This window comes from Colossoma macropomum, unplaced genomic scaffold (genome assembly GCF_904425465.1).
Source record: "Colossoma macropomum unplaced genomic scaffold, Colossoma_macropomum, whole genome shotgun sequence".
NCBI lineage: Eukaryota > Metazoa > Chordata > Actinopteri > Characiformes > Serrasalmidae > Colossoma > Colossoma macropomum.
The window spans coordinates 10,381,294-10,407,165 of NW_023494788.1; the positions used below are offsets into that span (position 1 = coordinate 10,381,294).

Here is a 25,872-nt window from a genome sequence, read left to right on the forward strand (position 1 = left end):
CACTGAAAAGTTCTTTAGGGAACCAAAATATGCTGATCTAAGCTGGTTTATGCTGGTCTGGTGCTGGTTTAGCTGGTCACCTTGCATGGTCATGCTGGGTGACCAGCATACCAGCATACAAAACACAACATATGCTGCTTTTGGCATAACAGCTTCCCATTGCTGCTGAACAGCATATCAGCATCCAAAACACAATATATTCTGTTTTTGCTGGTCTCTGCTGTTTATTCAAGCAGGATATGGCATTGCTTTTTTGGCCTTTTGGTAAAGATGCCTTTTTAGCACCTTTATTTTTAAGACAGCAGGCTAAAACATGTGATGTGAACCATCAACATTCAATCAGAAAAAAAGAGTTATTTTACCCGTGCCTAAGTGCATATTGGGAAACTTTATCCAGACTTTGTGTTATACCTAGCAAGCTACAAGCTACTGAGGTGTAACAAGACCCCCTGTGACAGGACATAATGGCAACTGCCAGTTTTGCCTACAATTGCTTACACAGCCAAACAAACCAAAGCAAGATGGACGAACAAAAACTGAAAAGAAAACAATATGATGAATGTAGAGCAAAGACAACGTAGGTGAGGCTCACAGATGCTGGAGAAAGCTAAAGAAGTTGAAGGGCATTCAGACGCTGATCTTGATATAAATCTGCTAGACACGTAATTATTTTTCATAGTGCATTTCATTCAAAATTGTGCAGCCTACATAGCTAAGTAGCTAACATTATGCTTGCTGGGTGGATAATGTACTCACCCAAAAAGTGTGTCAGCTAAGTTATACTGTAGCGCTGACAATTTAGAAAATTAGCTAAAAACAGTAGCCTATCTGAAGCCACCAAAGTCCAGTTCAGGGGTAACATAAGGTAGGTAGCTTATTAGCAGTGTTGATATCCGCTTGTCATTATTTCATTTGTTACAATCAATTATTGAAAAGTTAACAGCATTTAGCCTTTCTAGTCAAGACAGCACACATGTTTTAGAAGGATCACTGACCTGCTGAAAAAAACAAGCATAGTGGTTTATGCTGGTTTAAGCTGGTCTAGTGATGGTCTGGTGCAGGTTTAGTTGGTCACCCAGCCTGGTCATGCTGGTTTACTGGCATACCAGCATTCAAAACACGAAATATGCTGGTTTTAGTGGTGATCAGCATGTAAATTTTACACCAGCATCCACCATAGCGCTGCTGTAGGAACAAAACCTCACATCTCCAAAACAAAACAAAACTTTACAGAGGAAGGAAAAATATCATTTACTTTTAATGTAAGTCAATGTATCCAGATTTTAAGTCAAGTCAAAGTAAAAAGACAAGTAATTTTGCACCATTTCTTTTGGTCCATTCATAATGAAATTTACATACAATGTAAAGGACTATAAGAATTTTCAAATTATGTCAAAAAAAGAAAAACAAAAACAGAGAAATAAAAGAAAAAAAAAACAAAAATAGAAATCCAAGGTTTTGTTCCGGCAGCAGTAATATGCTAGTTTTGCTGGTGAACAGCTATGAAGGATGATGCTGTTTTTTCTAGCAGGGTGATGGAAGAACCTTTAATTGTTTGGCATTGTTGTAGTGATGTAGCGTAGTAAACATAATGTAATAAATGATGCAGTATATCCCAAATAATGTAATAATTAATGTAGCATAGCCCAAACAATCCAGCAAAGTCAACAGGTATGCCCTTAACTGTGTTTCTGTGTGTACACGTGGGTTTTGAATGTGAATCAAAGATTCTCCTACCATGTTCACAGTTCTTTCCCCCATAGCCTAGCGGGCAGTTACAGGCATGTGTGTTCCACTTGTTCACACACACTCCTCCGTTGTGACATGCACTCCTGCTGCAAAAATTGCTCTTCGCTGGACAACCTGGAAGAGCACAGATAAGCTCACTCTTTAAAGGATGACTCATGACAAGCTCACAAAAGCTGAAAGCAAGAAAGGACTGTTCTGCATTTTGCAGAGAAGGATGTGACTTAGACTTCAAGAGAAATATACAGCATCTAACCTGCAATGGTGCCATTGTTGGCGATGAAGTTGGTCATGTCAATGGGCTTGCTGTCGATTATAAGGTTCCTTATGCAGCCCACAAAGTCACGGTTCCGTATTGGGAAATCCTCAGGCAAGTCTGGTACTCCACCCAGGAGGAGAGGCCCTGTGAGGTCCAGAGACCTGAAGATACACAAGCACATCCCTCAGGCCACAGTTTCCCAAATTATCTTCAATCTATGACTCTGTTACAGCGCAGATGATGTGTACTTATAAGATTTACAGACATTACTCACAATTGTATAAGGAAAGTATTTAGGTGTGCCATTCAGTTTCCATCATGTGTCAGACGGAAAGGCTCTTTCGTTCACAGTATTATCCTTTATCAAAAAATTAACCTTCAGGCCTAAGTCAGAAAGAAGGTTTAAGAGGCCATCTTTGAAACAGCTCATTAAAACTAAAAATCCCATGGCTTAAAGGTTTTCAGCTTTGGATTAAAAGCTATTAAATGTACCATACAGTGTAATGCTCTAATGATATAGCATAGCCAAATACTATAACACAGCCCAAAGGACTTAATTTCAATTAGATGTAGAATATGATGGAAATCATCACTGGATAACTAACTTTGTACTGTGGAACATACTCTGAGCTTTTTGCTCCCAGCTGAACTGTTAATCACAATTCTCAGTTTATTAGATTAGTACCCAAATCATCCTGAGTACTGAGAGACTATAGCATTTAACTGCTGCACTGAGCCATAGTTCTGGACTTGTTATGGACTTTACCAGATGTAAAGAACTAACATTTATAGCCAGATACCGTATATTAGCACAAATAGTAGTAATGCACAATTTCCATATAACCTTATTAACCAGACTGTATATTGTTCAGACGTGACCAGTTCACATTCAATACTCTTAGTCAGGGTCATTATACAATTGCAATAGAGAAAACTGTTAGCCCTCTAGGACAATATAATTTAAATAATTAAAAAAAATTCACAGTCCTAAATAGAATGGTGTAGGACCATCTCCACTATAATACGTCAGCCTCTGCTGTATCTTTACATTTGTATATTTGCCATGATTAAATATGAGTGTCTTAACGAAGCACTGGTATCGGATTTGGTACTGGCAGAGGAAAAAATTAATTGCTTCATCCTTTGTTAATAATACAGTGATTTTATGAATATGGAGCATTTTATCAAAGTAGTTTACACTGTGGTCCCACAGAAAAAGGACTATTAAAAAACAATTTAAATTTTAAAAGTTTCAAACTTTAGATATTTACAATGATTATGTCATGATCTATTTAAGCCAATGCATTAACTGAGATAGTAATGAGCCAAATATATACAAAAACATAGTTTATAGGATACTTTTTATTAGAAGGTGGCTATCCCAAACTATAACCCCTAAATTTCCACATGTGAAAATAATACCACATTTTTTTTGTTTTAAAGATATTTTCTTTTAAAATGAAGTTAGATTTATTTATCATTTGTTTCATTTTTATTATTATTCATCATTAGTTTCATTTTTAATTTGAAAAAACTTCATTTAAAAAATGATGTCCCACAAAAGAGTTTTAGTCCGTAGGCGAAGCCTTATTTTAGCCACACCCCTGCATTTTAGAGCAGGAGGTGAGACTGAATGTCTCATGAGCACATAGTGAGCAGTGAGATCCCATTAATGTGTCCCAAAGACTGAAAATCAGTGTGTAACCTAAAGCATTGTCACTATCAAAACACATATTTTTGCAATTAAGTAAACGTTTTTGAGTTTTAGTGAAAAATATTATGATTTTATGTGTGTACAACTGTTTAAAACTGTGTTTGCTAGTCATGTACTGGTTAGCGTTTTTAGTTATGATCACAGTCACTAGTGAAACATTTGTAAAGTTTTAGTAGTGTTATGACTATTTTGGTAGTGACTAAATGAAATGTTCAATCATTAGCTTAAAAAAAAACAAACATAGTTAAGGTACAGGGTTATTCAAAGCAAAAGGATTTTAGTCTAAAGTTCAGGTCAATTAAAAGTCCCAAATGTGTTTTAAACTCTGACTTTGTACTAATTCAGTAGAATGATCCTTAAACTACTTGCAGCTTCATAAACTTCACTGAAGGTCTTTGGGTTGGCAGGCAATCACAGCATAAGGACTTCCATTTACTGTTCTGTTTCAAAGTTTTTACCCAGTCATATCTGATCTGATGAGATCTCAGTCAAACCGAGAAACCATTAAAGAACAATGATGAACCTCAACCTGGATCAGCTCAGAGTGTGTTTGCACTGTGAAGTCCATAAAACTGGATTGGCATAAGAGTAAGCGCAGATCCGGAGAGATTAGCAGAGAGAGATGGCCGTGAGTGAAAGGAGAACAAGGGAATGCACTGTAATCTCCTGTAATGATGAGCTATTCAACACCAGTCTGCAGTTAGCGTGCCTAAGCCAGCTCTCATGTCTCTGCCCTGCTGCACAGTGTCTTGTTCAGGCCAAATATCAGACCTCAGGGCCTAAGAGAGACAAAATGTGCTTGAGAGTGTACAAGATTAGTGTGTCTAGATTCAAGCAGTATAGACCCATATAGGCCACTTGACTTGACTTGACATTTGGGAGAGAAAGATAGGTAAACGTGCTTATTACCTTTAGTCCTCACAGCATATGTTAGAATCCATGTCTCATTAAGCTGACTTCTCAGTGAAATGGCACGTAGAGTTAAAGCAGCAGTTTAGTGAGGAATTATTTTAAATGCAGTCCATCAGCTACGACATATTTGTTGTCTGAAATTTCCTTCTTTAGTAATGTCAGTTTCTTCTGTGGTTTCTGACACTGTATGACCTACTCTTAATTTAAAAATGGGCAAAAAAGTACAGGCAAAATTCACGCTTCATATGGTACCCTGCAGATATGGGTACTTGAGGCAGTGACTCAACTTGGACTCGCTGTTAATTGATACGCAACCCGACACAGTCTCAAGACTTAAGAAATGTGAAATTTCATCCTGAGAATGAAAAACACAAACAAAAATGACCAAATTAAGAAAACAAATGAAACCTTTCATTTCCAGCCTTACATGACTGCAATGTCTTTCTCCCACAGCATGCAGGGGTGTTAGGTTCAGTATCCAAATATCAAGCTTTTCATTAACGTTAAACTTTCAGTCTGACAGACAAAACAAGGTGCTACATGCAGTAAATGTGGTGTTTAAAGGAAGGAAAGCAGTTGGCTAGTATGTAGTTGGTTAATGAGTATGCTGGCTAGCGCAATAGCTAATTTAGCTGAAGTTGTTAGCTAATAGCTAGTTTTAGTAAATTCCAGATTACATTCCTTTAAAACTTACTAAAACTTCAGCTGGATTAGCTATTATGGTAGTTAGCTAGTACACCTGTTATACAAACTACAGGCTAATCAACCATTTCAAGTCGTTTTACGTCTTTTACTTAAATGTCTTTTTTACTGCATGTAGTGTTTCAGTTCTGTCCTCCAGACTGAAGCTTTCTTCCATAATGAAAGGGTTGTTATTTAAAGCCATTTTGAACCTGACAGATTTTAATGGGGGTGTACTTTCGTACAATGCAATTCCTGCAACTAACAACGAGATAAACAAGTCTATAAATGACTTGAGACTCGACTCGCATGTCAGAGACTCAATATTCGATTTGGGCATGAAGCTACTTGTGAATATCTCTGGTTGCTAGTACTGTTTTTAGCTGTGAAACATTCTTGTGTGGATTTTTTGGATAACAGTAAACCTTAGAGTGAGTTTATGTAAGAACTTGATGTAGTTTCTTTCAGGTGTATGATGATTTAGTTATGCAATTTGCATAGTGGCAATTGGTGGAGTGTTGTTAGCTACATTAGCATCACATGTCTAGCGTAAAAGTGAAGAAGAAAACACATGTTCCATCAGGCTAATCGGCTAAATTTAGGGTAAGGAGTTTGTTTACAGTTGTTTTTTCACTTAAATATTGCTTTTATTGAATACTACTCACATCAGTGAGGAAGACAATAGCAAAGAGAGACCATCTGCCTCACACTCACTTCTTCTTGCCTGTTTGGGTGCCCTGAGCTGCACAGGTGTAGTTTCCGACCTGACCGCCAAAGCGCACAGCCATGGCAACATCACAGTCATCCACAGCAACCACGGCAACCTTCTCCTCTGATGGACCATGAGGCAGGCCGAGACGTCCGATGTTGGGCTAGAGTACAAAACATGGAAATGATGAGAGGTTTTTTGTGTGTGGTGCTTAAAGAGATTCAGCCAGTGCAACTCTGTCATTTTCCAGTTTATGTTATTCGAATGTAGTTTTCAGTGCTTTTCAAACCCAGACTCTTCACAGCTGGGGATCATTTCAGTGACTTCAGAATCTTTTCAAAACGATCTAAATCCTCACACGAAAATCCCAGAGATGTCTCCAGGCGTAACAGCTCTGGCTGTGGGGGTTTTGTTTGGGTGGAGATAACAGGCCATGTTTGTTTCTAATCATTCAGACACAGCGTGAGGTGTCTGTTTACCACTCTATAGAGCTGTGGCCTTGGCAGCTCGCCGTCTAATTGGATTAAGCCAGTGAAACAGTGGTGAAGAGCATATACCACAAAGAGAGAGAGAGAGAGAGAGAGAGAGAGAGAGAGAGAGCGTCATTCAGTGTCAGAACTCTCTGGAGACCTGAGTGGTTTCCACAACGCAGCAAAAGTCTGCATTATCATTTGACAACACCCTTCCTCCACCCCAGAGCGGTGGGGCTGTGCTCTTTCAACCTTTTTTTCAGCAATATCTAATTTTCTTCTTTTTTTTTGGCCATTTTGCATGTCCTTGTGTGTGAACTTTGCAAGTTGCAATGCTAGAGTACAGACTATTAGCTACTACGAACGTGAGCTGAAGTGGGGAGTTACACCAGAAAAAATGTGCAGTGAAAATCACACACTGTCACTTCATCATTTGCTTTCTGGGCCACCATTTTTGTGCTAAATGAGCTACAATAGCACCTTTTCAAGAATTAAGAAGGCATGCTAATTTAGCTCTGTTAGCTCTGTTTGGCCTGCAGCATCAGAATCAGGGTGACCACTTTAGCCTTGCAAGACTCCTGGACACTCGATCAGTGGCTTGATTTGTTTACCAAATTTAGCAGGTAGCTAAAGTATTCTTCTTAAGCTATCTTAAGGATAGCTTCTCAGTTATGTGCTGCCCATTGCCTAAACATGACACCAGCAATGGACCTTTCCCAAACAATTGTCCCAACACTGAGGGTAATCTGAACCCATCAAACCCATTCTTTGTATATAAATGGTTTGACTGGATAAAAACAAGTGGTTTAAATTTAATAATAACATACTAACATATGAAAATGCTTGGATTTACAGACATTTTGTGCCCAGGAATGGAATTCTTTTTTCCTGGACAGGCAACCAAACCAACCAACCTGGACAATCCAGGAAAATCCTGGACAGGTGTCAACAGGAACAGATGAGACCAGATATACAGCAAAAAAAAGGGAAAAAATATCAACACAGTAAAACACATTTTATTTTTCATTTGAGTAGGTGAGAAGGTAAGCACTGCTTAATTACCAGTTTGGACCATGCCTTAAACATACAGTTGTACCATGAGAAGGGAGGGGAGAGAACTCCGAGAACTTGGACTGGGGGCTTCTACTTTAAGCTAGAAGGATCCCCTCCTTGATGAGCAGACAGAACTGAGAAACAGCACTGAAGAACAGGGAGGAGATTGGGAGGTGGTGGGGTGTGAAAACATCACAGGAATCGGAAGGTGGAGATGGAAATTTGTAAAATGTTCGATTGTAAGGAGGTGCTTTAGACATGGCCTCCTCCCAAGCCTAAATTATTTCCTTCATTCTAAAACACTGTAGCTAAAATCAAGGTTTATCACAGATAACCGTCAGCTTTAGGTAAATAATCCAGATTTGAATGAGGAATCATCAACATTATGAACTTCTGAGAAAGATGTTACAGATAAAACCACAACAGGCCATGACTGATTGTTTTCCTCGAAATGATTTGATGTCTGTATTCTTGCAGCTTGGGTGGATTCGGTCAGATTTGTCCATAACTCAACTCAGTCCGAGCAGGATAGACATGTGTCAGAGATTGGGTTATGAAAAGAACTTCCAAAATTGGGTGCAGAGTTGTGTTGTTGTCTTTATCGTACATTCAGACCACACATCTCAAGCTGACTACACTGAAAAAGCTACACTCAACATATGTATATATCTGTATCAAGCTAAACTCTTTACTTATTACTGTGCTGTTATGACAGAAGAAGCGTAGAACAAAGTAAAGGACTGCACTGGAAGTAGACCACAGGACAAGCTGACACTGGAATCTGCAACCACTCCATCATTAAAGGGAGGTGAAAACACATAAAAGTAATCATTCTCCAATCTCTAACCGCTCACTCACGCTATACAGAAATGTGATTCAATGGAAACAGGACAAGTCATTTAGAAGGTGTGCAACACCATTAAAGTACACAGTGTTCTTGATCGTAAAGATTTTTTTCACATACACAGTTCAAATGTTTGGTCATATAAATAAGTGTTGTTATTTTATTCAATAGTAACAGTACAGTGCAGACTGAAGTATTATATAATAGGCACCAGGTAGATGTTTTATGTGTTTTTATTCAACTAAAAGTTCAATTTAAAAGGTTACAATCATGAAATTAAATTTATTATATTTATTTATGTATATTCTGGTCTTTAATTTTATTACAACTTTATTCTCAATGTTGTGCAGTATTCTTGGTTATTATGGATTCATCTATAGCAATTTTCTAAAATTTATATAATATAACTTCTTACGACTTATTTCAAACCTAAGAAGCTTTGGAGCTGAAGCTAGCATTGAATTAGAATCCTGTTATACATGTATCTGCAACAAAACAGCTTCAAAACAGTGATCATAACCTTTGAAGCAGTGCTTCCAAACTTTGAAATGGTAGTGTGATTTCACTGTTCTGCATCTCCTCATTACGACACAACAGGAACACCATGGACTGGAAGGCCAGGGGCCTCCTTCTACCTACACCCACCAACATGCAGGCATCGTAGTGCCCCTGAACAGGCTTGGAACAGGACAATGGAAAGTGCTCAACTCAGTAATGCAACCCAGTAGATATTACGAATGACTGGTTCATTGATTTGAATTGGGGAGAGAGGGGGGACAATTACATCCTTCCCTCCCAGTGAGAACATGGCCAGTTGTATTCTTGAGGACCCTCAGCTAGAGACAGACATGGAGCAGCTGGGGCTTGAGTGCAAAAGGACCAGACTTGCAGTGGAAAAAGTGCTTTCCTCTGAGCCTCTGAGAGGTCCGAGTGGGGCCCTTTAAAACAGCCATTACTTTTCTGTGATATAAACCATCCCCAAATGACCGAATGCCGTACAGCTGACTCCTGTTTTTTGTCTGCAACCTTCCACTGAAGCTGTTCAGCTTATTATGGAGGGAAGAGGGTCACTGTTGGCCAGTGATGTAAGTGAAATACAATCATCAAGGTATGCTAAGTGCTTCTGTTGACATCAAACCAAATCAGATATTACACATAATGAGAATGCACAGATTTAGCTGTCAGACCACAAGAATTTTGCTAAAACGTTAAATACCCACCACAAGCAAGAAGCAACAATTTTCACAATGGCAGCTCAGACAGTGAAGGAGGCATCATAACACAGGAGGTAGGAGGTCTATTTACATTCTTTATTGACAGACTTCGGCTCCTTCTCGAGCTGTGTTGTGACATATAGAGCCAGATGTAGGCTACGTGCATGACGTGCAAAATGTGACTCGATGTGGCCGCAATGCGCTGCACTAATAACGTATACTGCACATATGACCCCCCACTAACTGTGTACTGCTTGTAGATTGAAGAGTTTAGAAGATGCAGTGTAAGGGTAGAAACTGTCAACCAAACTACCAACCACAGAAAAAAATATATATATGCAGTACTGTGCAAATGTCTTTACTCATTATTTAAAAACTTTCATCTTTCTTGTTTTCAGAGAAGTAGTGGGCATCTTCTGAGCTAGTTTGAAGAATAAAGGTTGCTTCCAGATTTCCACTGGATGCCCCCAGCCATCACATAGGTTTGATACATTTTATCACCTGAGCTCATGATCTAACATAAAAAAAACACTGACTGGCCAAACCAGGTATTAGACGATTATAGAAATATTTTTTTTTGTTATTATTTTTTATTCTAATGTTTTATTATTATTTTATTCCGGTGTTTTTCTGAGCAAATGAACACTGATAAGCAGCTTTTTAAATCTAATTTGTGTGTATGTATCACTGCTTTCGGAACAAAACCTTGTATCTCCATTTTTGTTGTGTTTCAGATTTTGACATAATTTGAAAATGTCTGTTGCGCTTTACATTGTGTGTGAATTTCATGATGAAAGGAACAAAGGAAATGGCCCAAAATTACTTGGAAAAAGGTGAGGTTCCAATGACTTACATTAAAAGTAAAGTCCATGGGATAACTTCCAAGCAAATGTTGAGACACCAATCCAAATACATACACGTTCAAAGGAGATCTGCAATGTACCACCCAACACTCACCATCCAACACACCTGACTCTGAATTTCAGTTACATTCTGAAAGATAGGGCAAGTCAGAAAACTAAGGAAAAAAAAACAAAAAAAAATGTATAACGAGTTAAATTAGTATTGTGTTTAATTAATCTGACAAAAAACTATTGTCTCTTAGTAATAAAATGTATATGATAAAGATTACAGACATGCTGAAAATTCCAAAATCAAGAGCGAAAAATGTACTAAAGTCATGGAAAGATGCAGGACACATCAAAAAACATCCAACAAGCTGAGCATCAGTTTGCAAACACATGCACTCCATACCTCAAAGACTTCAAGTTGTCATTCACAAGAGGAGACACACCTGACAAAACACTGACCTAAATACTAAATACTGACCTAAATAAAGAAAAGAGACACTAATGTTTCAGTACTTTTGCTTGCCTTACTTTTTTAAGTTTTCAATTAATTTTGAGTTTCAGTATATAAACCTGTTGTTATTGCTGGTTGTTCTAACTTTTCTGTGGTAACAAATGAACAAATGACAAATGTATATAATAATAAATCTCACTGGATACATTTGTACAAATACCATTTAGCATTCTTATCATGAAATATGACGTTCAATGTTAGAAACATTGGCAACAACATTTTCATAAGTTCATAAACTGTCTGTTCTTTGTCTTTTCAGAAGTGCCTCTAAAAGCTCATGAAGTTGAAGCTGTTCTACCTTCAGCCTTTTCTTATAAAAGTACACTGCAAGTTCTTAAAGCTCTTGAATCTCTCCTCAGAGACCCTGTGCTACCATTTTTCTTCTTGTATGTTTGTTTCTGACTGAAAACAGCTGAAATCATGATGAGGGGGTGAGCAGCCCGCGCTCACTGGTCCAAAGGAAAGCCATGAATGGGAGCATTCCTGCAGTGTGACGCATGCGGCGTGGAAAACGTCCAACTAATCAAGGTCCACACATGCCGTGCTGTTAACAACTGTCACTGCAATCTGAAAAGAGTGTGTAGGTGAGATTGTGTGTGTATGTGTGTGTGTTTGACCAAGGTGAACACAAGCGCAGTGTTAAACAAAATCAAACTATATGAAGAGACACACTGTTTGAACAAGCATGAGACTGGAAACAGATGACACAACAGAAAAGTAAACCTTCAGCTTCATGCTGTACTGTTTCAGTTCTGTTCACAGGGTCAAACCAGGGTGCTGTAACTTAATCCGTTACTGGCTAGAACCCAATTCTCACTAACTGAGCCACAATACGGAGCTCCGCTTGCTGCTCATTCCACCCGAATGCCTTGATGATGATTCTGCATTCTTGTTTACCTGCTCTGCATTCCCTCAATTCCCTTTCCCATAAAAAATATGAACTTACTGAAAGCTCAGTACCCACAGGAACACAGATGCAGTCACCAGTGAGCTTTTAACCTTCAACCTCATAACTCATCATATCATTCAGTGCCTCAAAACAATGGCCTAATTATGATCCCTGGAGACAAACATGAGTTTTCCTCTACAGCACTCCTAAAACCACCCCATCAGCTACCGCTCACAGGCAAATGTGGATTAAATCATGTTGAACTTGCTAAATTTATAAATACATAAAACCATACATAAAAAATGTTTTCAAAATCTTCTGATAAATGAGCCTGATAAACAAATACCAGATAAGATTAGGAACGTTGATGTATTTAGGACCTATCTGTCTGTCTGTCTGTCTATATATCTAACTCTCAGCACTGTGCAAAAGGCAGACATCATCCTTCATATATTTAGTCCTCAGTCAAACAGCCATTAAGTACAAGTTATTCATTTTTAGTGTCAGGAAAAATGCAGAAACATATATTCAACAGAAAATTACACAGAAGCCTCAATAACTAAACATAATATCAGTTTTTTCAGTATTTACTGTGTCCAATCTTTGACTTTATTACAGCTTCCGTTCTTTTCAGGACACTTGCTTGCAGTTTTCCAAAGAAACTTCTAGGGACTTTTTTCTACACCTTCAAAATTCAGTCTTAGAAGTTGGTTTCTCACAATCCACACAATCCAAGTAATCCCAAACACATTCAGTGATGTTGCAATCTGGACTCCACATCTCAGTTCTCAGTGTTCTAGTGCAATTTTTCTTCTTTTTTGTCTGGTTTTGTTTTCTCAGTAAGGGCTTCTTGACATCATTTTAGACTCATAGCCTTTAGTTTTCTTCTCACAGTGGAAGGATGGACAGAAATACCTGTGGATTTTTTCAGATCTGAAGCAAGAGTAGAGCTTGGTTTTCTCCTCTCTCTCAAAGATGAAAGCTTTATGTGCTGTTCATCTGATGGGGACAGTTTTAGTGGTCAATCATGTCTTGCACGGTTGTGAGGACTCCCACTTTCTCTGTATCTTCTAGTAATTTTTTGAAAACGTCTCCCTTTTCACTTTCTTCCTTTGACTTTACACTTCATTATGCTATCTATCTATCTATCTATCTATCTATCTATCTATGAGATTGAGCTGAGAAGAGAATCAAACCTGCTGAAAACACAGACTAAAATTCTTTGGCCATAATGTCTGTAGTTAATGAATGACAGAGTAGTTCACTTCTGTTTGTGTGTAAAACTCTGTACAAACATTCTACAGTATATTCAAAGACAGGCAAAGATGAAGGTAGACAAAAGGTAAAATAACAGCTCAACTGAGCTTAAAAGAGTAAATGGTGTCAAATGGTGGTGAACTGAGCCCAGTTAAGACATGGAAGATTAATCTGAATATCACTGTAATAATAATAATCATAATATTCCAAAAACTTTTCCTTCCAGCATTACTGCATGTGTAACACCAAATCTCTCTTTTTACCATATGGTAGAGCAGTGCTCTGAGACAGCACAATCCACATCTTTATGAATTAAACATTTAAATACTACAGGTTTGGTGAGCACTGTGTGATCAACAGCGCTGGGTATGTATACGTGTAAGTGTGACAGAAGAAATTTGTGCCATCTGGCTCTTTCAGGGACCCAAGCGCCTCATTGTACCCCAGATTAACTCAGCAGGGGGTCACCATTGTCTGCATCACCGCTGGGGTTAAACCCAAACTTGGGCGATGAGGCTGAGGGGGTTCAGGGAGAGAACCTCGCCCACAATAAACACAATAAAAAAAAGGGGCACTACTGACACAGCTAGAGCTGTTTGTTCAAGGACTGTTTTCTTTTTCAGCTTTGTAGGCTATTTGCTTTACCACCAGTTGACATAATGTGATTTGGCCAAAGCTAGACATTCCAAATATCCTGGTTATAGATCAAGTTAAAATATTACTAATGGGCAACCAGTACAATTCCACCAATATCCATTATACCTCAGTATCTCTACACATGATGAACAGCATTTTTAGCTCTACTGTTAGCACCAGCTGTTCTCAGGCATGAACATTTCTCAGTATAGAAAGAACAAATCATTCTAATCAAACTAAACATAGGCAAAAAGATCCCACCAGGTTATTAATGCAGTGCAGTCTTACAGATCACTAGATCACAGCTTGCTGTACTACCATATTAGCCAGGCTAGTCTTTAAGAGACCAAGGTCAAAAAGATAAAAAGAGCATACAGCGTATAGTTACTGATGGTCATCCCCTACAGGACACATATTTCATTCCAAAGTTCTTTCAGTGTCGTTCTCTGCTCATCATCATCACACTAAGTAGCAGCATTACATTTCTGATCTCCAGTTTAATTCTTTAAACTCTTTAGGAAGCAATTTGATGCATGACATCTCAAATTTGATTACAATTCAAATTTCTTTAAAAAAATACACTGAATACACAAACATTACTGGAAGAATTTAAATCATAGTGGACAACTGACATTAAAAATAAGCTTTTCTGGACTTTTATGTTTGAAAATATCCTGATATTTTTATTTCAGCCTAAAAATGTAATATTATTATAATGAATTCTAAAATTGCAGTTGTATGGCACCTTCAGGTGTATTTTTTCACCCATAAGCAGCACAGATAAAGTATAACCACCACTGTAAGTATGTGATTTTTGTGTCTGATTAACAGGTTGTAGTAGAAGCCGACCTTTTAGGCTGGCTAGTCAGAAGTGTTGCAGGTGATGTGGCACAAAATAACTACAGCAGAAAATGACTTTTCTTAATATTGCAACACATTGCAGTTTAAAGTCTTGTTATCACATTACAGTTACCAACTTAATAAGAAACGTGTTACACTGCGTTACTCAAATGTCTCTCAGAGAACAACATTAATTGCATAACATACATTTTGTATATATATACATTTTGTATATATATATATATATTATATACAGCTGTAATTTGATACCTGTGTCAGCTGACTACGCAACTTTGGCTGTGAAAGCAGCGCGACAACTCCCTAAAGTCAATCTAATCCTGCTAATATGAAACTGATAAAAACATTGTTGTATTAAAGAGAGAGATTCACCCTCACCTACACAGGTCCGACTCAGAAACAGCTCTGCTCAGAAACTGCTCAGTTGACTTTATGTTATATTCATGTTTTGTACCAGCTAGTTTCTAGGTTTTCAAATAGGATAAGCCATTCATAATTCTAACAAAGCATAACTGACTATGTCTTGTTCAGAGCAAAAGCAGGCAGGGATAATGACCTGCCTTTTAAATGATATTTACTGTGATTGGACGTTTCTTTTTTCTAAAGAAAGTACTGAAAGGCCTATTGGGTTTTCTTCTGAACTTTCTAATTACAGATTTGTTTGAGTTTTATAGAGTAACTTAGAAGTAAAGTAACAAGTAGTGAGATTATTTTTTCAGGAGTTTTTTCAGTTATGTAGAGAAATAATAAGTAATTGTAGTAATTGTATTACTTTTGTCTTGAGCAACAACTCCAACACTGTTATCCAGAAGTGCTGTTTTTGAAACTGGTAATGGGAAGTTTATGGGTTTATGGGTGCTGGCCATATCCAGCAACTTCTTCCGAACACTGATGTCTAAAGGCCCAGTCTGAGTTTCCCTTTTCACTGTCCTCAAAAATCCCTGCAATCTTCACCACTTTGCTTCCTAAAGAGACAACATTTCCTAGACCCTGTTCAGTAATAGTTTTCAGCTGTAAAGGAACCGGTTTTTGATTATGTTTGACAGATGACAGCTCTCGAGGCTTCACTGTCCTACTTTTTCATTCATGGCCTCTAATTCACTGGACAAAAGGCCCATTAAACCTCTAAAATCTCCCCTCCTGACATTCTGCATTTGCAAAGGTGCACTTGTTTTGAAACAAACATGATTTTAGAGCTAAATATGAAAACCTCTAAATTATAATCTAACAGCTAGTATTATGAGAAAAACATGCAATAAATGAAAGTAAATCTTGATGAGAAGAAGTCATTACTGTAATGTAACGTCATGTAGAAAAGGTTCAAAAAGTAAAATAAGCCTATGGTCTAACAAAAGACTTTTTCACTAGCTCACAGCTATGAAACATGACACATGATGCATTACACGAACTCTGAACGCATGGACTGGGCTGTTCACTTCTTGTATGTGTAATCTGAGGGCCTTAAGACAGAGCAGGATCAAAGGAAGAGAAAGACAAGCTCTATCTTTTGAGCAATGCAGCAAAGATCACATGTTCTTCTTTCATACACTACTCTAGAGTGGAAACATGCATTCTCCTGTAAGACTATGAGCTTATCCAATGGCTTACAAGTAAATAAGTGTCCATCTCTCCATTGAAACCATGGTGATTTTCAAGACTATTTATGCTGTTACAAGTACTGGCTTACAATTTTATAAAACCTCTCCTAGGCTGAATGATGGTTATTTGAAACAGGACTGCATGACATTGTTTGTTAATCGTTGTCATGATATTGGCCACTGAAATACTAACATCGCTGAATAACGCAGGCCAATCTTTAACCACATCCCATAAAGAGAGAAACAAAAACACTAATATTGAAATAAATACAAATAATTTTACTACAGTAAGCATTGACTATATGTCAATGTGTTCGCTTAACCATTTCCGATCTCCTGCTTGTGGCGGCCCAGAATTATTTGTAGTTTTCATTCAATACTTAGTATGGCTAATCGATAAGTTATTAAAGGGGCCATATCCTACATTTTTCTTAGATTATTATTTTTTCCCCTGAGGTCCACTTATAATATTTGCATTGTTTTATGTGCATTGTTTTGTTTACCAAAAACACTCATAATTAGTTTTCCATTTACATAATTTCATTTTACACAGCTATAGTTAATTTAACACTTATTATACATTTATTTTCCAGCCTCTCTTTATCCCTTAGAATTAATCAGATTTTTGTAAAGCTCTGTTCTGATTGGCTGCTTATTCAAAAAGCAGTCTGGTAAAGTTTTAGCTTGACTGGGCAGCGTCTGAACAGGTGGATGTAAGTAAAAGTGTTGGTTTTTGTGGCATTTTAAAAGCACCAAATTGGGCTGTTTTTGAAAGTTAGCTTCCATACATGAACTGAATGGACTGGAGAGTGAAGGGCACATTTAGAAACAGTGTTTACATAGTACATCAAACTATTTTAAGAATGAAAAATTCAGTTTTCCATGATATGGGCCTACAGGCACTAGTGGTGGATTTAAACAAACTATGCAAAAGTTGGAGGCATAATAGAGAAATCCGGAACCTACATTCTTCAACCAGCTCATAGGATATGGACTACTTTTTGAAAACAAGGATTCATGTTACTTTTTACTGCATTTATGTTTATTTGTGTTTAGTCTAATGTAATCTAGTGTTTTTACAGATAAAAACACACAGCTATGATAAATGGCTTTTTACTTTGGTGGTTAGACTTTTTGTACTGTACATTGCAGGATGTGTTACATGCTCAGTATCTAGCAACACAACCACAATATGCTATTTTGTTCATTTCATACAGCTCTAATTTGAATGGCATTGCTGTGTCCAATGAATAATAACAGAATTGGTGTACATTTGATGCTTTTTACCTTGTTGTAGTAGTGCAGCCACACCGTGTGCCACTGTCCATCACTCACTCCAGCAGCTATGAATGGTGATACGGTGGTCTTACTCTCTCCTGCAGGGAAAAGAGGGCAGGTGAGTACTCGGGGGAAAATGGTTTTAATTAGATTTTAGAAGACAGTGGAACATATTGTTACTATCATATCAAAACTCATAACTACATTTTGTTTTTCCCTCTTTTTTAACATCATTTTAAAATGTCATCCACCCATTGTACATTATAAGAGCATTTCATGATGAACAATAAACATGATTCAACATTACTTTATGTAAAATGACACTAACATAGATTAAAGGACTTTTTTTCTTTCTATAAGGTTGCCATTTCAGAAAGAAGGTGCTGATGTTCTCAGAACAATGGACTGACCACCCCAGTGTCCAGGCCTCAACATCACTGAATGTGTTTGGGATTACTTAGACTGTGAGACGAAGAAAATCCAACTAACATCTACGACTGAACTTAGGAGGTGTGGAAAAATATCCCTACAGATTTCTTCGAAAAAGAAAGTGAGCAAGTTTCTCAAAAAGAACGGAAGCTGTAATAAAGGCAAATGGTGGAAACACTAAATACTAAAAAAACTAATATTATATTTAGCAGTTGAGGCTTCTCTGTAAATTTCAAACGTTTCCTTACTACTAATTTGTACTTAATGGCCGATTTGACAGGAAATTCAATCAGTGACAGGGTGCACAGTACTGTACAATGCCCTCTAGCTCTCTAGTTTGCCCTCTAGTTTGGATACTTGCAGGCCTAATGCAAAGGTATTACAGATTATTAATAGAATAACCTGGGCGACATACTACTGCCAAAACTGGGTATAATGAAGTGCTACCAAAATAACTTCCAATAAATCTGACAGTGCTTCACAGGAAAGTCTTTTAAGCTGCTGAAGTCACAGTGCTTGCCAAACCAATAAAATAGTTCAGTGGCAAACAGCGGAACTCACTGGGAGTATCATAATATTGACGGCACTCTTCTAGTTCAGTGGACTCACTAAGTGAATCATTATAGAGGAGATAATGACAGTCTTGGACCTCCCATTATGAAAACTCCTTAATCAAGTCCCATCCACACACTGTAATGTCTGCTCTGATGTTTTCTTCTCTATCCTACATCATTATCTTGAGCAGTGATCGTGGAAGGGGCTTGACCTTTGGCTTTTCTGGGTTCATCATTCACCAGAATCACAATGTTGTTAAAATTCCTTCATGTCTAGACCGTAAGATGATGTTTTTTCAAGGAAATACCTTTCAGTGCCTATAACTGTGCGCTACTGTCCACGGCTGACCGTTAACACATGTAAGATGCATGGAATTCACCTATTTACACTCAAGGACAGTGTGGTGACACATTCCACTGTTCCTTTTCCTTTGGAAACAAGTCTCAGTGTTAAAGAGACAGGAGGAGCATTCGGAGGCATGTTGACTAAACGCCAACCCAGGAGGGCCGGAGTGAAAGGGTTAGAAAAACAAAAGGACAGGTAGATAGAGGATGTGTGTTTCAGTGCTCTTTGGCCAGCTGCTTCCTTTGGCACGAGGCCCACACACACAGATATGTGCTAACTTTTGGAGCCAAGGCACTCATAAAAACGAGGGAAAATACTCCACTCTGTGTGCCTGCGTAGATTCCCTCCAACTTTACAGCAGGATTTTAGAGCTTTTGATTTGAATCTAATGAACCCTGGGTATCACATTAACCCCTTAAATGGCCAGCAGATCCAAACACTTATTACCCACTTCTATGAAGTAACTCAGACAGTTTGCATTGCAATCAATGTAGCTACAGAACAATATGTAAGTTCTATTTGGACAGGATTAGTTCTCCATGGAGAGGTAGGGTGATGACAGTCGTCACAGGACTTCTGAAGTGTTTATTACTGATTCATAAGAGATCTTGGTATAAATAACAGAGATGGGAGTGGCTTCTCAACTTACGTGCTGTTTTTTCCAGAAAAGAGTAGAAAACACATCAAAATATTTAATTTAATTCTGTTTACCCTAACCATAACCATAACCATCTTGCTGTTTTAATCTAACGCACTATGTGCATTAACGTTAACTTGAGAATTTAGAGTCAACAGTCAATTTCCACTGTATAAAATCAAACTGTTGTCTATAATTTTTATGTGTTCATTTCCAGAGTGGAACACTTGAGGTAGGAAAGTACATATTCAGCATTAGACTACAGTTTATCATGTTCACTGCACCGCCCCACTCACTAATTCCTCAACTGTGAGGCTCAGGGTTTAAAAGAGGCAGTAAAATAATGGAGCCGTCAACAAATAAGTTCAGTGATGAAGACGGAGCACTGCTAATAAATAAAGTTGCTTCCCACTAAAATATTCTACAGGTGAGTTATTTTACTCCGGCTAAAAAACAGTCAAATTATAACACAGACTGCGCCTGCATATTAAAGCTGCATCACATCATATTTTGCACACGCATACATGCATCTGGTCCCGAGAGTTAAAACAGTGTTATTCCTCAGCATGTGCTTGAGGCCTTTTACTCCAATTAATCACTGTCTGCTGTCATTGCTAAAAGAAGTCACTTCTTTTGAGACCCTGACGCACATTTACATCTGATTTTAGCAGGCGGAGCAAAAAACCGGCAGCTGCAAGTTGATCAGTACCACATGTAATATCTCCACTCACTTCTTGCACATTGCTCCCACTGTTTGTGTCACCTTCCTGCAAATGCACATGCATGAGGAAGAGCAGCACATTTTGCCTTTTACCATGAACACAGCCCATGATCTGTGCAGTTAGGCTCATGCAGCAGTTTTGTACATAACATGCTTCCAATTAGTGCCCGAAACTGGCACAAATAGCTTAGTACGCTATGGGTTAATTACTTTTCATTCAAATGTAGCTCATAGAAATAACACAGGTTCTGGATGAGTTAACTATGTTTGTATAGACACTGACACACTCAGAAACTCATAATCACTCACCAGCAGAAAAGGTGAGTTGGATCTGCTCCTCCACAATCTCCACAGCGATGAAGTCATGCTTTTCGTTGAATCTGCCATTATAAAGTAAGAGTGCATTCCTCTCTCTAGTGGCAAACCTGTAAGACAACAGATGTAAGATATGGCTGGTATTACTTTCATTATTTTCATAGACACAAATGATTTCTCACATAATACAGAATCATGGTATATTTTTCAGGGAATCACTAAATCTGTTTCATCAGAATCTTTCTATTGCATAATCATTGAAGGGAAAGACCAAACACAATTCTCTAAACACCACCAACAGCATTTTGAATGGTTTACAAACACATAGAATGGGCTTGAGGGAGGGAGGAGAGAGGGAAGGGGAAAAGGAAGTGAGAGAAAGATAAAAACGCGAGGAGAACAAAGCACACAATTACGGTAATGAGGAGGGAATGGATGGAGAAGTCTTTGGGGGAAACCTGACCCACAGGTGTTTGCCAACCAGCAGCAACTCAGTTAGCAGGGGAGGCAGATAGGGAGAGGTGTCAGATAGCACATGGCACGAGGGCAGACTGACAGGAAGTCGGAACAAAGATCCCCGCCGCATGCTACGTCCTGTTTGCATGTATGCCATGGAGATGACTGATGGGAACACGTAAAGTTTGGTGTGTCTTTTTTTCTATCATTTACACCTTAGGGGGCGTGATACAAAACCAGTGGGAAAGTGGAGGGAGGTGGTGAGGCTTCAGCTGAAACTGCACTGCACTATGACCCCAACGTCAATAGAAGTGGTCGAGCATGGTACATTTGTTCATAAGGGGCATTTCTGCAGAGTGGCTGAATCTTTAAGCTGTTTAAGCTTTAAAAAGCTATTAGATAGCATTAAAGTAGCCTTTACACGGTGAAACTTTCATGCAACTAATTGCATGTTGTGAGTTGCATGCAACATAATTTCCATGCAACTTAACTGTTCCATTAATATCGATTCACAAAGTTGAAGCACTTGCAAGTCAAGTAGCTTGCAGGACAGTTTACAACTCAAGTGCAATTTATTTTCATGTAAGTTTCAAGCAACTAAGGTTTTATGAAAGTTTCAATGTGTAAACCCAGCCTGATATATTATCATAACTCTCTAGGATATGTTGAGTTTTAAAAGTACTGCAGTGGTCTTCACACAAGCATTTAAACATGAAAAATCCTTTTGCGCCCTAGCAGTGCTAACAATGAGTAACAATTTATGCTGCCATTCAAAAGTGAGGAATCACTGTTTTTTAATAATATTAAGCCAATTAAGTTGCAGATAAATGTATAACAATATTTTAATATGCAAGTCTGGTGCTTTAACATTTAGTGTTTATAACATTTGAATCTTCACAAGTTATTATTGTATAAAAAATAACAAACAATGGTGTGCTAAGTGATCCCAAATTTTTGAACAGTAGTGTGCATTAAGGGTCTTAAATAAATAATGTATTATGTCATTGAGTATTAGTTACTACTAAGTAATAAATAATATTTAACAATAGTACCTTCAAATTATTTAAGCACACTGTTAAATGATTAGTATAGTTTAGTAGTTTGAATATCCATTAACTGTGTACTAACTGCAGGTAATTACAATGGCAATAAACTGAGTGCACTTCCTCATATGAGAAAGTAGCGTAATTTGCAAGCACTTTCGCGCTAATCCTACTAATTAAGTTAATGATCTCTTAATTTAGCTACTGATCTATAGCTGAATGCTTTCCTCCCCATGACTGCCTTCCCTACAAGCCTGCACAATGGGGAAATAAATGTAGATATAAATTAGTAGAGTAATTAACAGATCCTTAGCTTAACTGACATTAATAATTCATAAGTACTACTACTAATAGCTATTTAACATTTGAATTATAGATAATAGATGACTTATTAAAAACATAAATGATTCATTTGTGACCCTTAATGTACTGTTATTCTGACATTGAAACACGTGCACATACAGTAAACACAGATATCAGGAATTACCATAATTTTCAGTCTATCTGGACAAACGATGTGACACAAGAGTCTGGGTTTTCCACAGAGAGGGAGCAGTGATAGTGACAATTAGCTGGATGTAACAACCCACAGCAGTACTCACATGAAAGACAGTGTAAAGTGGAACCTCTGTCTGAGGCCCCTGAAGGTGATGAAGGCATGTCCAGGGAAGCTGCGTGTGGTCATCTGGCAATAGGGCTTCTCAAACTCTCCCTCTGGACACTGGCACAAAAACCCCCCAACCAACAGGTCAACACAGCGCCCCCCGTTCTTACACACTCCGGACACGCAGCGGCCAGAGCGAGCATTCACCTCACAGTGCTCTCCTGGAATGGAAACAGCAGGACAAAATGAGCCGACACATTAGGATTCCTCAGTCTGGGCCAAAATACACTAGGGCGCCCGGATATACAAGACACAGTTCAAATATGCACATTAATAATAAAGAGCTTGGCAAATGTGAAGACACTTAATGGAAATAATAAATCAGTTGTAAGACATCTTAACATCAGCAATGTTCATTAATTTGTTTACAAGCCCCCACACACAGCAAATTCCTTTGTCTAAATGACAACGAAATATCATTTTTTACTACAGGCCTACAGGACAAGCACAACAGGCCAAACTATTATTTTAATGTGGGCCAAAGAACATCCATTAGCCAATCGCTAAATGCAGATCCATCCCATGCTTTGTGGCAAAGGGAAGGGATGAGCCACGCTGGCTAAGGAGAACCCCAAGGAAAACATACAGAGGCAAAACCGCGGATGCAAAAAATGAGAAAACAAAACCAAAACGAAACTAAAAATATGGCCTGCTCTCTCCAAAGTCCTCTCTTTCACTGGCTTGGAGAGGCTCAGTTTTTAAAGTGTGCTGGTTCCTGCCCAAATCAGTCACACCTGTCTGTAATCAGCGGAGGAGGCCTTACATACATGACCTGGCTCTAGCGGTAGCTCTGCCTCCAACCACCAAAGCATTTAATTTTTACATGAATTTTGTCCTACCCTTTCTGTTGTCCTAAGTCCTATTCCACCCTCTAGCTAGATCTTTATCCTATCATACAATGCTACCAAGGTGGGAGGGTAATGGCTAGCTGGCTAGCAGGGCTGTGCTTCCTCCAAGACATTTGAAGCACCACATCATCTTTTCAAAGTGCTGCTAACACAACGCCACTGGACAGCTAAACACGCTTGGAGGAGAACACTAACAGTTTTCTTGCTGCATTCTGTCATGCTCGATCCCTCTGTTCACCGCTGGTGTTGTGGAAATGATGGCAATTTCTTAATTTTAATGCAATAGAGAAGCTAACAATTAGAATAAAATACTGACTAATGCTTTTCATGCTTTTATAAATTTCAGAATGTATCACCGTCGTCCAAGGTAGAAAGTAAGCTCACTCAACCTCACTAGCAACCTAGCTACCTTAGCAAGTAAACTTCGAGCACAGTATGGTTTAAAATTTGCGATGAAAAAGTTAACCAAATCTTGTTTGTCACCACGTCTGTATAAAACCAGATATTTTTTACATTTTGTTTGCAGTTCATGATGAAGACTGGTCTACACTTGCCTGATGGGCTAATCACAAAGCATTCCTTTGCATAAGGTTGAAATGTACTGAACTCTCTGCACAGCGAGTTAGATTTCATCACGCTACAAACCATCATGCCACTTGATGTGGCAGATCTCCACTGAAATGAACAGGTTGTGGCAAGTCGAAGTTGTGAGTGGACATTTTACCGTGACTGCCAACTCTGTTACGTCAGCTAACAGATGCCTATGTTAACTAGCAGCGCACTGAGTGATGGAGGAGAGAGAGGTCCGATAATACTCGCATCACTAGGGACTGAACTTACCATCTAATGATAGTATGGCCAACACTTAAACAGTTGCACCACTCAGGAGCCCCAAAAATATATGATTAATGAATAGACTTATAAGTCTACAATACAAAAAGAAACACATTTAATTTCACTTTCTTCCAACGTGAACTTCATTTCCATGTGAAGAAAATATAATACATCAACACAAATATTTAATTTCAGTAACTGCAGACAAAACTGTGTTAACCTTTATTCATGCACAAAAGATGTTGACAGCTGAATCATTTAAAGTCAATGTAACACTTTTTCAGTGTACTAGGTCTACTTACTTATATTACAGTCAAAGCAATAAAAGTTGACTTCAGTTGATGTCTACTTCACTATGATTAACTTGTTTAATCTTGTGCTTTTTGAAATTAACCAATCAGGTTGCTGTCTCAGTCATGGAAAACTATACATTTCTGGGAGCAGGTTAAACACGTCCTATGTCATCTCAGTAGCAACATAGGCTACAATGAGTGACAGCTACAAAACAAAAGAATGAAGTACTGTAAAGTGACGTCAAATGATGATGGTTTCTCAAGCAAGCCAAAGAGGCGACTGACAGCGATGACCAGCACTGAAGGACAAACTTAGATCTTACAACCCTTTCATTTCATTAATTTCAATTCAAAATGACCATTAAGCTATTCATTTTGCTTCAACTTCTAAGACTGAACTTGAAGCTGGAAAATATACCTGCATATTTCTTTGAAAAACTGAAAGCAAACTGAAAAAGACCTGAAGGAAAGAATGGACACACTAAAGAATGCAAAGAGCGGACACACTAAACAGTGAAAAAAAACATATTATAGTTGTTGATGCTTCTGTGTAATTTTCCACTAAATACTGTTATCTGATGGCTTTTTTTTCCTGACGCTGAAAAATAAATGACCATTTTGACTTGAAATTCAGTGAATAGAAGGTGGTCTCTGACTTTTGCACAGTACTGTAGTTGGTGATAATGGTGGTGGTGAGTGTGTGTGCTTGGCCCCCACTGTCAAAAATACGTTGCGTGGTGGTCTATACAATAGGCTACAGTGCTGCTTACACTGAGGGTTCATCCAAACGCAGCGTCATATTTTTCTACCCTCAGGGCGTCCAAACACACTACATTCACCACTGTGTTCAGTGACCCGGACTAACCTCTGCTCTTAATCTAACCAAACCAGCCCACAGCCCAAAGGCACAGGGACAATGGGAGCACCCTGGTGGTCTGGAGGACACCTGCCAGACACCAACTGAACCATTCTGGAAGCTGAAATCTCTAAAAAAGTGATGACAGCTTGCTAATGGAGGGTGATGCTGGCTGAGATTACATCATTGCAGTTTTTGTTCTTCTGTGAGTCTCCGAGGATTTTGTTATTTGGCAAAAGGTATGTTGATCAAATTTAAGATAATGTTCGATGAGAGAAAATCCAGGTGCAAGATAAGAGGTCATTCATGCTGCAGTGTAGCTTTACTGGAAATTGTTATTTTGTTCCCTGAGTGTGTGTGTGTGTGGGTATGTGTCAGTAAAAGCTTCTACTGCAA

General features: G+C 38.3%; 1 protein-coding gene across 1 annotated transcript in view; it reads right to left on the reverse strand.

Annotated features, from left to right (window-relative positions):
* The window catches only part of celsr1b (cadherin EGF LAG seven-pass G-type receptor 1b), an 81,737-nt gene that overhangs the window by 30,527 nt on the left and 25,338 nt on the right, over window positions 1–25,872 (reverse strand). Inside the window, 6 exon segments of the mRNA XM_036568344.1 lie at window positions 1,738–1,863; window positions 2,003–2,166; window positions 6,027–6,184; window positions 17,490–17,578; window positions 20,477–20,592; window positions 22,584–22,806. Of these exon segments, the coding sequence (XP_036424237.1) occupies window positions 1,738–1,863; window positions 2,003–2,166; window positions 6,027–6,184; window positions 17,490–17,578; window positions 20,477–20,592; window positions 22,584–22,806 (876 nt within the window).